The sequence below is a fragment of the Babylonia areolata genome, chromosome 10 (assembly GCF_041734735.1).
Source record: "Babylonia areolata isolate BAREFJ2019XMU chromosome 10, ASM4173473v1, whole genome shotgun sequence".
NCBI classification, from domain to species: domain Eukaryota; kingdom Metazoa; phylum Mollusca; class Gastropoda; order Neogastropoda; family Buccinidae; genus Babylonia; species Babylonia areolata.
The window spans coordinates 39,425,693-39,440,692 of NC_134885.1; the positions used below are offsets into that span (position 1 = coordinate 39,425,693).

General features: G+C 40.9%; 1 protein-coding gene across 1 annotated transcript in view; it reads left to right on the forward strand.

The window, feature by feature from the left end:
* LOC143286585 (cell surface hyaluronidase CEMIP2-like) overlaps positions 1–9,955 on the forward strand; it is a 68,948-nt gene extending 58,993 nt beyond the window's left edge. Inside the window, exons 25-28 of the mRNA XM_076594209.1 lie at positions 5,174–5,227; positions 6,188–6,278; positions 8,230–8,350; positions 9,590–9,955. Coding sequence (XP_076450324.1) covers positions 5,174–5,227; positions 6,188–6,278; positions 8,230–8,350; positions 9,590–9,773 — 450 coding nt within the window. The 3' untranslated portion in view covers positions 9,774–9,955. The remainder of the gene's footprint in view (positions 1–5,173; positions 5,228–6,187; positions 6,279–8,229; positions 8,351–9,589) is intronic.
* The last annotated feature ends 5,045 nt before the right edge of the window (positions 9,956–15,000 follow it).

A 15,000-nucleotide genomic window follows, 5' to 3' on the forward strand; every position in this document is an offset into this window, starting at 1 on the left:
GAAACTGAAAGTGAAAGTAACGAGTGCTGGACGTGCAGTCCCTTCAATTTTTTTCTTCTGATTACTGGTCTTTGAAAGACTGGATCGGTAAGTAGACCAAATAAGGGAATTCTTGGTTTCTAGGTCCATCTCGGATTGTTCCTTTTAAACAAAATCATTTCAAGTCTAAATTTGTTAGTCTTTTCCAAGGGTGACAATCTTGCATTCGTAACATGGGTTAATTAAGCTTCACTTAGAAGGAAAAACCTTGATTGTAATCTTCAAGCTTTAAAATATTTTCTTCCTTGAAATCGACATCATCTCACAAATATTGATTTTCTCAGAGACTAGTTATCGAAATTCATATCACCGTCGAAACTGTAACACTTCGTAATACCATGTGTTTCGTAAGTGTTTATCAAAACAAAGTATGAATATTCAGAAACAATTCGACAGGCGCAACAGCCGAATGGTTAAAGCGTTGGACTTTCAATCTGAGGGTCCCGGGTTCGCATCTCGGTAACGGCGCCTGGTGGGTAAAGGGTGGAGATTTTTCCGATCTCCCAGGTCAACATACGTGCAGACCTGCTAGTGCCTGAACCCCCTTCGTGTGTATTCGCATGCAGGTCAAATACGCACGTTAAAGATCCTGTAATCCATGTCAGCGTTCGGTGGGTTATGGAAACAAGAATATACCCAGCAATCACACCCCCGAAAACGGAGTATGGCTGCTTAAGGCGGGGTAAAAACGGTCATACACGTAAAAGCCAACTCGTGTACTTACGAGTGAACGTGAGAGTTGCAGCCCACGAACATAGAAGAAGAAGAAGAAAGGATTCACTGTAAATATTACGGAATTTGATATATACATATATATATATATATATATATATATATATATATATATATATATATATATATATATATATATGTGTGTGTGTGTGTTTGTGTGTGTGTATATATATATATTGAAAAAAAAATCCAGTCTTTCAGCATGTGAACATTTTGGGTAGAAATATGTACAGGTCTGCGCAGGTCATTCAACCAGTGTATTATCCAGCCAGACAGTGACATAGATTATATCAAAACTCCAAGGGAATCACGAGGCACGAGGTGGACGAATTTCGAAGATCAATAAACGCCACGAATACTCCTTTCCCGGTTGGTTTCACCTGTGTTGGCTGAGGGTCACACACCTTGCCTCAGGTCAGGTTCCAAGGGGAGATAGTCAATGCCACTGCGGGAACAACCGGTAGGCCTATCCAGGGGACGTAACTAGGGCCACACCAGGTCTGACAAAAATGGGTACTCTCCCTCTAGACACCATTCTGTTGTCAATGTTCCGAGTGTCGAAAGTCACAGCGTTGCGACCTTTATTGGATTCACAACTGACTAAGACATGGTAAAGAAGTATAAAGGTTGTGTTTCGAACAATTTTACTGCTGTACACATTTTAGGCCTATTTTAGATATAGATAAATATTGAACAAGACATTGAATCACTCCTGCACGCTATGGCGTTTTTGACAGCAGTTACTGACAAATTTCCCAAACAGTCCCACAACTTTGTCTTCCAGTATTAGCTGGCTGGGTTTAATAACATTTGGGATGCAATATTGAATTTTTTGTATAAATTCTGTTATAATTTCTTTGTATAATTCGCAGTCATCTAAGAAATGAAATTCATCCTCTATTGTTTGACATTGTAAACATAGTCTCCTTTCTTTTGGAATGTTGAAATATCGGCCTTTTTCTATTGCTAAATCATGACAGGATATTCTTAATTTGTTTTAGATTAATCAGAGTCTGAAATCAGTAGCTTATAATTATGAACAGACTATACACGAACTGACCAATGAACCAGCATTCTATGGACTCCCCAGTGGGTGTACCCGAAGGGTGTGTCCACATGATTATGTTTAAGACAATGCAAGTATAAATCACTTTTTCTGTTTTGATATAACTGGAGTCTAAAATCACTGACGTTAATGAACAGACTGTAAATGAATTAACGAACAAACCAGCATTTCATAGATTCCCCTGTTGGTGCCGAAGAGAGTGTACCTTCATTTATATATATATATATATATATATATATATATATATATATATATATATATAATTATGACGAGTATGAATCGTATATTTTATTCCGAGTTAACTCAAGTCTAAAATAACAATGACTGTCTTGTATGAACATACTATAAAATTTAATGAACTAACCATCGAAGCTGTGAAGAGTGTAGTGTTTATTTCTTTCTTTTCCATATTCTTTAAAATTCACTTTTATGATGCATACATGTGTAGAGAAAACAAAAACAACAACAAAACAAACAGAACCGACAAAAACAAACAAAAAAGCCTCATAGAAATTACACACACATATATAAACACAAACAAACAAATAAACAAACAAACGAACTCCGAAAAAAAGGCAAATGACAAGATTTGGAATCATAACATTAAATAGGAAATAGTATTAAAAACAACAACAAAACAACAACAACAACAAAACACGCACGCGCGCACACACACACACACACACACACACACACACACACACACACCCCAACAACAACAACAACAAAACACGCACGCACACACACACACACACACACGAGGTGCCATATCATGCAAATCAATGTCTGAAGAATTTAAAATATCTGACACATATGTGCGAATGGTTTGTAGATTTGAATGGTTTTGAGTTTTCTGTAGAAAAAACACATTTGATCCTCTTTAATAATGGTTATAATCCCAGCAAACTACCACGTTTTTTTTTAGGACGTGAAATATTTTTCAAGTCGGAAATCAAATTTCTTGGGATCCTATTTACTTCAAAACTAAACTGGAAGAAACACATTGATTCAATGGTGACTAAAGCAGTTAAAAGTTTAAATTTCTTAAAAATTGTAAGTCACTCTCCTTGGGGACAAGACTCCAAAATTCTTTTACATTTAGCGACATCTCTCGTAAGATCAAGATTGACCTACGGTCAAGAAATTTTCTTTTCTGCCCCGCCGACGTTCCTAAAGAAGCTGCGAATAATTGACAGTAAAGCTGTGAAACTGACTTTAGGGGTACCTGTGCATACTAAGACCTCAGAAGCCTATAAGCTTGCGGGTTTTCTACCACTAGATGAAATCAGAAAATTAAGTTCTGCTAAATATATTGTGAGATGTACAGCAGTGGATGATTTTGAGGAATTAAATATTAGGTCTGATATTGATTTTCCAAAAAATGCACAAAATAATTCAAATCTACAAACCATTCGCACATATGTGTCAGATATTTTAAATTCTTCAGACATTGATTTGCATGATATGGCACCTCGTGTTCTGGTGCCACTTGTCCCTCCCTGGGAGTTAACAAAAGCAAACGTCAACATATGTGCTTCTGACACAACAAAAGGAGAATCTCCACATATAATAGCAGCATCTGTCAGAATTGAATTAGAAGAAAATTTTGATTATCATTTAAAAGTTTACACTGATGGCTCGGTCCTGGATGATAGCAGTGCAGGATCTGCTTTTGTCATTCCTGACCTAAAAACAGAAAAATCATATTATTTAGGTAAGGGACATTCAATTTTTACAGCTGAATTGGTGGCCATCCTTATGGCTTTAAATCATCTTGTTGATATACCAGTCATAATAAGTAATATCCTATTTTGTGTTGATTCTCAATCTGTCTTAAAAGGTTTGCTCCTTTTTGAGAATAATCAAAGAGAAGATTTATTTTTTGAAATTAGGTATTTATTGCACTCCCTATTTGTGAAGGGTACAAATGTTGATTTTTGTTGGATACCATCCCACACTGGATTCCGTTATAACGACCAAGCAGATAGGGCAGCAAAAAGGGGAGCAAAAAATCATATAGATAGTATAAAAGTATATTGCCCATTGTCATACAAGGAAATAAGCAATATACTAGAAAGAGACTTTTATAGGTGCTTGAATTCAAGTCTAAAACCTCGTCAGTGGACTCTCTCAGACTTTGGTCCGATTCGCAGACCAATTCTGAGCTTAGCTCTCAGACTATTATCAAATTCATTACGGACCAAGTATTGTTCTAATGTCAAGTGTATATGCTTTAATAACCTGACAATTGAGCATATAATTTTTCACTGTAGCTTGATGAAGCCTTTTGTACACGAAAGTGTGTCTTCACAAGTGACTGAGAACGTTGATGTTTTTGACTTTTTGCATTCATTATCAGTTGTTTCGCTTGTCAGTTTAACGACTTCTCTTTTACGAAGTCCTTTAAGTAATTTCCTGTAACTGTATTTAGAGGGTTTTTTTTGTTTGTTTGTTTGTTTGTTTGTTTTGTTTTTCTTTCAAATTTCACCCACATTTTTACCCTCATTTGCCCAGTTTCCCCAAACCCTCCATTCATCCACATCTCCCACCCCTTCTAACCGATAATACTCAGATGTATTCATAAATACTTTTACAAAATGTCTTCAATCACCGATATGTGTGACGGGACATTAAACAAAAATTCCTTCCTACACACACACACACACACACACACCAAAAAACAACAAATAAACAAAATGCTTGTCATGATAAAGTAACCCGGTCTTCATAATCAGTGCTTGCAGATGGATATCTTTCCTTTTAAAAAAAATTCTCTCTTTCGCAGAGTTTAGTTATCACATTGTATCTAACCCTCATCCGTCCTGCTGTGCTCCATACTACTTTGGCGATCTGAAAAATCTCCACCCTTTACCCACCTGGCACCGTTACCGAGATTCAAACCCGGGACCCTCAGATTGAAAGTCCAACCGTTTCAACCACTCGGCTATTGTGCCCGTCCGAACTCCGTTCCTTCAAACAAAAAGCCATTGTCACCAACAGCAGAAGGCATGTTGGCTTGAGCTTGTTTCTCCTGAACTGTGTCAGTCGTTCAACTCGAGCAGTACAGTTCAACAGAGCAATGCAATACGATGGAATGCAATGCAATGCAATGGAATGTAATGCAATCCAATGCAACAACACAATGCAGTACAGTAGTTAACTCACCACACGACCCCACAATTCAGTTATAAAATAAGCTGCTACATCAAACTGTGCACACACTGTTCAATTACACTCACAAGTGGGTTTTTTTGTTTGTTTGTTTTTTTTGTAAGGAGTAAAGATGAGTATTGTGTGTGTTTCAATGTCTTTCTTTATGGTGGTGGTGTTGTTCAGGGCATTGCTGAAAAGCCGACCACCCCGAGTTGTCCTGGCATCGCTACACCCGATGTAAGCAGTGTGTTGTGTTGTGTTGTGTTGTGTGTGTGTGTGTGTGTGTGTGTGTGTGTGTGTGTGTGTGTGTGTGTGTGTGTGTGTGTGTGTGTGTATGTGTGTGTTTGTGTGTGCCTTTCTCTCTCAATCTGTGTGTGCGTGCGTGAGTGCGTGTGTGTATGTATGTTCGTGAGAGAGAGAGCTCCGAACTCTAAATGTTTTGTTTTTTTTTAATTCAAGGATTAAAGTTTTAAACATAGTCTATTCTTTCAGTCTGAGAGAGACGGAGACAGAGACAGACAGACAGAGATCGGTGTTTGATAGATTATTACACACAACAAAATGTTGCGCATGTCATAAGAGAACACACACACACACACACACACCCCTACCTCCTCCACCCCCAAATACCCCAACACACCGGTATTTGAACAGCACTGTCCTGACGATCATATATATATATATGAGGAATTGTCAACGAGTTAATCCACCCACTCAGTTCTTATCACACTGAGCGTTCGCAGAACTCTCAAGGCGATACTTAGCAGTGGAAAGTTCGAGAAGTTTCCAAGGGCCCCCATTCGTTAAATAATCCTTATTATTTCCCCCTCGAGTCTCAAAATTTCTTCATCAGGGAAAGGATGGATTATTGTATGAGTTTAGAATGCCATTATGTTTGGAATAGGTCTACCAACAACTTTGACAGACGAGTCTCGCACACACAAAACACATGGTGACGACGACGACGACGATAATAATGATGATGCTGAGTGGTGGTCGTGATGATTACTGTTGTAATCTTCCCGATGATGATTACAATGATAACGACAGAATTACTAATAATGATGGCGGTTGACAGTTGCTGAGATGACGTTTATGAAATAGGTGATGATGAAACTAATCATTATGGTTATGACGACGACGATGTTGATGACAATGATTATCACTATGATTATGACGAAATGTGGCTGTGGTCAGGGACAAGGATCTGTAGACTGGAGCAACCCTGGATACATTGAACATAAAGAGTACAAGGTGACATGTAAAAGGTTCACATCTCCTGTTGGAAGTAAGTCATCACCACTCCTAGGTGTTAGTGGTGTGGTGTTGTGTTGAGTGATATTGTGTTGTGTTCATCACCACTACTAGATGTTAGTGGTGTGGTGTTGTGTTGTATTAAGTTATATTGTGTTGTGTTCATCACCACTACTAGATGTTAGTGGTGTTGTGTTGTGTTATATTGTGTTGTGTTCATCACCACTACTAGATGTTAGTGGTGTGGTGTTGTGTTGAGTTATATTGTGTTGTGTTCATCACCACTACTAGATGTTAGTGGTGTTGTGTTGTGTTGTATTGAGTTATATTGTGTTGTGTTCATCACCACTACTAGATGTTAGTGGTGTTGTGTGTTGTGTTATATTGTGTTATGTTCATCACCACTACTAGATGTTAGTGGTGATGAACATAACACAATATAACACAACACACAACACCACTAACATCTCTCCACCACTATTAGATGTTAGTGGTGTTGTGTTGTATTAAGTTATATTGTGTGGTGTGGTGTGGTGTTGTACTGAGTTATGTTGCGTGGTGTTGTATTGTACTGAGTTGTATTAAGTTGTGTGGTATTATGCTTTATTGCATTGTACTGAGTTGTATTATGTTGAGTTGTATGGTATTACGTTTTACTGTACTAAGCTGAATTGTGTTATGTTAAGATATATTGTGTTGTAATTTATATGGTGTGGTATGGTGTGGTATTGTATTGCATTGTATTATATTGTACTTTATTGTATCAGTCCACCTCCGTATGACTGGGTACAGAAATTAAAGGTGTGTGGCTTAACAAAGAATAAAGAGTAGTGACTCTCTCCAGTGCACAAGGTACACAACTTCAAGTCAACGCTGCTAATGCTACTGATTCATCTAGGACACAGGAAAATAAAAGGTTACATTGGAAAAAAACCCAGACACTTCCTGAAAACAGGAAGCTCCGGGCTATGTCCTTATTGTATTACTCTTTTGTCACAACAGATTTCTCTGTGTGAAATTCGGGCTGATCTCCCCAGGGAGAGCGCGTCGCTACGCAGAGGACACCACCCATTATTTCGTATTTTTGTTCTGCCAGCAATTCTATTTGTTTTTCCTATCGAAGTGGATTTTTCTCCAGAATTTTGCCAGGGACAACCCTTTTGTTGCCTTAGGTTCTTTGTTTTACGTTCGCTAAGTGTATGCTACACACGGAACCTCGGTTTATCGTCTCATTCGAATGACTAGCGTCCAGACCACCACTCAAGGTCTGATGGAGGGGGAGAAAATATTGGCGACTGTGGGATTCGTACCAGTGGGCTCAGATTTCTCTGTGTGAAATTCGGGCTGCTCTCCCCAGGGAGAGCGCGTCGCTACGCAGAGGACGCCACCCATTATTTCGTATTTTTGTTCTGGACGCGTTCTTGGTGGACGCGTTACCTATAGGCCAACATTCCACATCTACCAGCCATTTGACATGACCACAGAGCAGGAATGACAGAAGAGTTAGTTTATGTTAGTTTGTTTATTTATAGTCTGTTCATCTAAGATGGTGATATTAGACTGAAAATAAATGATATTATTATTATCATTTGGATTATAGCCATTTCTATCATAATGATGATTGTTCTTATTAATTAGAAATCGACATTTCTGTATATTCGAATGAAAAGGGGTGGTGGTGGTGGTTGAGGTGGAGGGGAGGGGGGGGGCAAGGGGGAGGGGACTAAGAAAGGAAGAGAGGGAGAGACAGACAGACAGAGAACAGAATGTGGAAAATATAGAGTACAAAACCTGAAATGGAGAGGGTGAGTGTCAGTGATTGGAGAAAGAAAAAACATAATATTGGAAGGGTGTGTGTGAGAGGCGGGACGGGGGAAGCGGGATTAGGCAAAAACAAGAACAAAAAAAAAAAAAAAATATATATCAATAATCAAATATTGACAGAAGAAAATAAAGGTGTGTGGCTGTGTTTTTAACCCTTGCAGGGACAAAACCGGAGGATAAGGGGTGCTATGCGCTAAAGTATGACCGCGTCTCGCATGTCCTTCTGGCCAATGAAGCGGTCATCTTCTTCAAGACCATGACTGTGGGCTTTTGTCTGGACAGGTCAGCTCTGTGTGTGTGTGTGTGTGTGTGTGTGTGTGTGTGTGTGTGTGTGTGTGTGTAGGACAGGTCATTTACTTCTGTAATGAAGGAAGTAAACATGCTGCGAGGATACCGAGGGGATAAGGAGGAGGGGAGGGAGGCGTTGGGGTGGGGGCGGGGGGACCGGGGGGGGGGGGGCGGGGGCGGGGGGCGGGGGGGGGGAGATTGGGGGGGGGGGGGGAGGCGGGGCGAAGAACATGCCTAGAAAGTCTTGGGTTCCAATGCCCTATGTTAAGGACGAAAAAACAAAAGCATGCTGTGACTTCTTCTTCTTCTTCTGCGTTCGTGGGCTGCAACTCCCACGTTGACTCGTATATACGCGAGTGGGCTTTTACGTGTATGACCGTTTTTAACCCGCCATGTAGGCAGCCATACTCCGCTTTCGGGGGTGTGCATGCCGGGTATGTTCTTGTTTCCATAACCCACCGAACGCTGACATGGATTACAGGATCTTTAACGTGCGTAGTTGATCTTCTGCTTGCGTAAACACACGAAGGGGGTTCAGGCACTGGCAGGTCTGCACATATGTTGACCTGGGAGATCGTAAGAATCTCCACCCTTTACCCACCAGGCGCCGTCACCGTGATTCGAACCCGGGACCCTCAGATTGAAAGTCCAACGCTTTAACCATTCGGCTATTGCGCCGTCGCATGCTGTGACGATTATTAATCCGGGTGTCATCGGTTTTTTTGAAGGGGGTGGGTGGTGGTGGAGGGGAGTGGGGATGGGGGTGGGGTGGGGGGTGCTGTATGATGAGAAAAGAAATGCTGGAAGGATTCTAAATCAGGATATTAGCTTAACAATTATAACAAACATACAAGCAAGCAAGCAAGCAAACAAACAAACGAAAAGGAAACACCCAAATCAGTCCTTTTGTTTGGGGGTAGACGGGGACATCATCCTGAACATCCAAATAATTATTAGAAAGGGAGACAAAAAGAAGAGGAAGAGGAAGAAGGAGGAGGAGGAGAGGAGAAGGAAGAGGAGGAGGAAAAGAAGAAGAAGAAGGGGAGAAGTAGTAGTAGAAGAAGAAGACAACAATTAGTGTATAGAGGTATTCTCCAAGAAGACAAGTCAACAACAGTCCACGGAAAACACGAGAAATTTCAGAACAACAGCACCACCACAGACATAATTATCACCACAGTCTAATTACTTTGGCATCCCTCTCACTGTCTCTCTGTCTGTCCGCCCATGCAGGTGCTACTACCGGAAGTACAAGTACGCCGGACTGGCGAACGGCTTCCGCTGCACGTGCAGCAACAGCACCGGAGAATCCAGTTTCCAGGCCACTTCAGCAGACTGTAACGTCGCCTGTCGCGGTAACGCCAAGCAGATCTGTGGCAGCTCCAGCCATGTCAGTGTCTGGAGCACAGGCCTGTGACGACAACGACGACGACGACGACGACATCAACGACGACCATGCTGACGATGACGACGACGACGATGGGATAATGATTGATGTCGACACGCCCCTCTCCCACCCCACCCCCCTCCCTTCCCCCACCCTGCGGCCTGGAAGTCTTCAAGTGTTCATGTTATTTATTAAACGAACTTTTTTTTTTTTTTTTTTTTTTTGCAACGTGAACTTGGGGGCAGGATTATTATGGAGGATTATTTTTGGGTAGAGCAACAACATGGTTAAAAGAATGCTGTCGCGTGCTTTGCTGCCAGTCGAGACCAAGATTTTTTTTTTTTTTTTTCGTGAGAGCGAATCTTCACATCATAATCCACATCACTGATCCGAAGGGACTAAAACAGCAACAACAACAACAAATCTTTGTGTTATATCGTTAGGACTTGCAGAGATTATTACGTGGTAACAATCTATTTAGAGACTAATAACAGTAACGTTTTGGGCGGGATGTTAATTTATTCTGTTCTGGTAAACAATAAGCAAGAACATTAATGTCTTCTGCTCTTGGAATATCAAAGGTACCCACTTCTGCTCAGAAGACCGATGAGCAATACCAAGAACACTCTGCTCTTTGTATAATAAAAGGTACACAATTGTGTTAAGAAAAATGGCAAACAATAGACAAGAACATCTTTTTGAGCTTTTTAAACAGTCATTAAAGGGTACATAACTCACAAGTAACTGAGCACAACTTAGCTCAGCGGACACTTCCCATCATGCAGTTGGCACGCAGGTACAGAACAGGTACAGAACAGGTGGAGAACAGGTAGGCTACTACTGCGAATCAGACGCAAAAAAAACCCCCAAAACGTTCCTCGTGGATTCCGATATTTTGTTCAGATACCGGTGGTTCAATTCTATGCAACCCCCCCCCCCGCCTACCGCCCGCCCCCCTCCTCTCCCTCCCCCCGCCTCTCCCCCCGCCTCCCCCCCCCCCCGCCCTACTTCTCCTTATTACAGATCTGCCGATCAGTGAAATGAACGAAGCACATGTCTGTTTTGACATGAACAGGATCATTGCTGAACTTTCCCCATGTCCAGTTTTCCTGAACTGTGTTTTCCCTGTTCCCGTTTTTGATTGATCATTAAATAAAGATAAAGATTTAAAAAAAAGGGAAACGAGGACTGAAATACAGTGAGCAGCGTGCTGATCTTCATTTTTGTTTGTGCTCTGTCTCTGTCTCTGTCTCTCTCTCACACACACACACACACACACACACACACACACACACACACACGCACACAGAGGGAGAGAAACAAACAAACACAACACACACACACACACACACACACACACACACACACACACACACAGAGATTAATTCTTTAAAAAAAAAATATATATATATATATATATATAAAAACAACTTAAATTTCCCTGACAAAACTTTTCCGTGACGACAACTCCTTTGTGCACAACCCGAAATGCACTCCACAATGGAAAAAAAGAGAAAGTAGTATTAAGTTTACTGTGGCCATCACAGGCCCTTGACGTGAACTTTATCGATAATGTTCAGCAGCAGATAAAACCTGCCCTGCACAGAGAGACACAACAAGTTACGAGACTGTTGTGCAGATCCTCTCTCTGTGTCTCTGTCTGTCTGTGTGTCTGTCTGTCTGTCTCTCTCTGTGATGGTCGTCGTCGGTCTCTCGTCTTAAGAGACGATGGCTGCACCAGAAATGTAGTCACTGCCGGGCATTGCACTTCCTGCTGTGGCTGTGTAGACCGATGCTGGAGAGGCACTCTCTGCTGCATGTGGGGCAGATATATCATGTAGATGCTGCTTGGTTCACACAGAGTCTGACTTGCGTGTGGCTCTTTTCTTTCTCCTCAGTGAGTCAATGCGGCTTCTCTCTGCTTGTTTGTTTCACCCCTCTCTGAATGGCAGATTTCCAGCGTCCGCGTTGAGTCGGCAAGGATTTCCCAGGACAGTTTCAGTTTCACTTTCTCAAGGAGGCGTCACTGCGTTCGGACAAATCCATACACGCTACACCACATCTGTTGAGCAGATGCCTGACCAGCAGCATAACCCAACGCGCTTAGTCAGGCCTTGAGTGCATGCTTACATATTTGTGTACCTATGAAAGTGGATTTCATTTTACGTAATTTCGCCAGAGGACAACACTCTCGTTGCCATGGGTTCTTTTTCAGTGCGCCAAGTGCGTGCTGCACTTTTGTGCGTCCCAGGACAGGATGTGCGTCCCAGGACAGCACATCAATACCTGTGCCTTTCAGCCTGCACCTGGAGGTGTGTGTGTGTGTGTGTGTGTGTGTGTGTGTGTGTGTGTGTGGTTCAGGAAATCTGGGTCTCTCCGTATTCCACTCTGACACACCCACACACACCCACACCCACCCACAAACACCCACACACACCCACACCTCATTCGACGTGGGTACTGGTCCAACAGCTGTATTTCCCGTTGGTAATTTTTCATTTTATTTTATTTTATTTTTTGGCGAGTGCAAGCTTTAATTTTCACCGGCAAAATTTGAATCTCATCTATCATGCTGTCATTGCTTGGTAACAACCACCTGCCCTGTTTGTAGGCTCTGTAAGGCACACAACTTGAAGTCAGCTCTGCTTATGCTACCGATTCAGCTAACACACAAGTAAATAAAAGGTACAGTGGAACAAACCCAGACACTTCCTCAAAAAGGAAGCTCTGTGATTGTCCTTATACCGATCATTTGACATGTTCACACAGCAGCAACGACAGAAAAAAATGTGCACACAAACACAAATCAGCTTTTATTCAAGACTGGCATAGCCTTTTTAATCCTGAATACGCTACACATAATATACGGAAAATACAGAACAAACACATGGTTGCCGCGATGGGTTTTTTCGATATTTGAAATGTATAAACAGCGAAGCAAGGAGAACAAATAATTAACAAATAGTTCAGTATGTACAACAAACAAAAACAACAACAACAAAAAAAAAACAAAACAAAAAAACCCCAAACAAACCGGCAGTGTTTTTCCTTGTTTCACTCCGCCAAGTGCCGGCTCGCTCGCCAGCCACTGCGCACTCAGAGGGAAGGGAGAAAACCCATACTGACAGACCTCATCACCAGTAGTGACTTCTTCCCCTGTAACTCAAACGTGATGACAAGAAGGCTTACATTTTTTTTTTTGTTTGTTTTTTGCTGTGGTCTTTTTCGACAGGTTTTGAAATGACAGAACTCTGTCATGTCCCAAACCCTGGGGTTCGTATGAAGACTGACACATTGACTTTAGAAATATATATATATTATTTTCTAGTCTTGCTATTGCATCTGTAATTTCTCTTTCTGATATATATATATATATATATATATATATATTAAGTATATGATCGACTTCTTCAATTAAATCAACATTAACATCATAATTATCGTTATCATCTCCGTGATTTTGGTAGACATTTCTGAAGTAATTACTTCCATTACTGATATTGTTTAGTACATTTGTCACCTTTACCACAGCCCATTATTCTTACTTCTTTTCAAAACTGTGATGAATTAGTGGCTTTGCTAGTTAAGGATTCACCTTTCTGTTTCCTATATGCTTTTCGCTTAATCTTAAATATGTGTTTATATAAACTCTGCTGCCCGACTCGTCCTCAGAAAGAAAAGATCTGAGCACATCACTCCTCTTTTGCAACATCTCCACTGGCTCCCTATCTCACACCGAATAAAGTACAAGATCAGCATTCTATGTTATAGATGCATTCACAAAACTGCCCCTTCCTATCTCTGCGGCTGCCTTCACCTCTACACTCCATCTCGCTCACTACGATCGGCCTCGGATCCACTCTGTTTACGCATACCCAGATTCAAACACTCGACTATTGGCCGCCGTTCTTTCTCTGTTTCTGGACCTTGCGATTGGAATGAACTTCCTTTTTCGCTTCGTCAAGTCTCCACACTCAGCTCTTTCAAGTCTGGCCTTAAAACCCACCTCTTCCCAAAATAGCCTCCTTTGCCTGCCCTTCCTTGTCTTTAGTTTCTACAGTATTAGAGTTATGCATGCGTGTGAATGACTGGTGCGAAAGCGCTTTGATTTGTCTCTGCACAGATCCAGCGCTATATAAATACCATTATTATTATTATTATTTTGTATTTTTTTTTTTTTCTCGGCGTGTACTAACCTGTCTTCTTCCTTTTTAGTTGCTCTAAAGTGATTTAATGCCATTCTACTTTCTTTCTTTCTTTTTTTGTGCTACCTTACTTACATTCATTATCAAACCATTCGAAATTTCTGTTTTTACGCAAAGTAAGGTACCTTCTGAACATGCAAGCACTGGAATCCTTTAGACAATTCACAAATATATTCAATGCACTTTCAATGTTATCCTCTGATGCATTTGTGGCAGTCGTAAGTCTGTTCTGCATATCATGGCTTTTCAACATGTTAAGAAATTCATCTTCTTTATCCTTGTTCCATACAAACTTGTAGGACCACGTTTCTTTGTTTTCATGTTCATCGTGACCAACATCAAGCAATTTTTTTTTGGGGGGTTATCTATCCTCATAGTGAGTCTCAAGTGACCGGATTCTGTTAAGCTCTCCACATTCAATGAGACTATCTCTGCAGATGTAAATAAATCAAATGGTGCAATGAAATAGTCTAAAAAGTACTTGATCCATAGAATGTGATCTATATTTGCAGCTATCGTCAAAACCTGTCATGGGCTTGCCATTTAAAACTGTACAGTCAAACATGTTACATAATTCAATCAACTAGTTACCAGCATATCTTGCGATTTTCTTGACAGTACAGAGTCGTAAAAAAAATATGCAAAATTTCAAAATCCTCGTCGTCATTGGTCAAATTATAATTATTGCATGCTGTTCGTGCATTAAAATCACCAGTTAAGAACAAACAAAAATCATCATGTGAACTTTTGTAGGTCTAGTATGCATTGTTCCAACATTTCCATGCCATACACTCCAGGCGCTGTTTTCCAAAATACAGAATCATAAGGAGGAATATATGTCACATACTAACATAGTATCTTTTTCTGTGCCCAATAAATCCTTGTGTGTCTTTATAATTGTGACCAAGCGCGCTATGCTTGCTCCAACACTATTCACGCACAAGCCAGAGCAGACGACGTTTTCCCTCCTAACCCTTGCACAGAATATGTGCAAATTTTTTTTCTTTTTTTTCTCAAGGCCTGACTAAGCGCGTTGGGTTACGCTGCTGGTC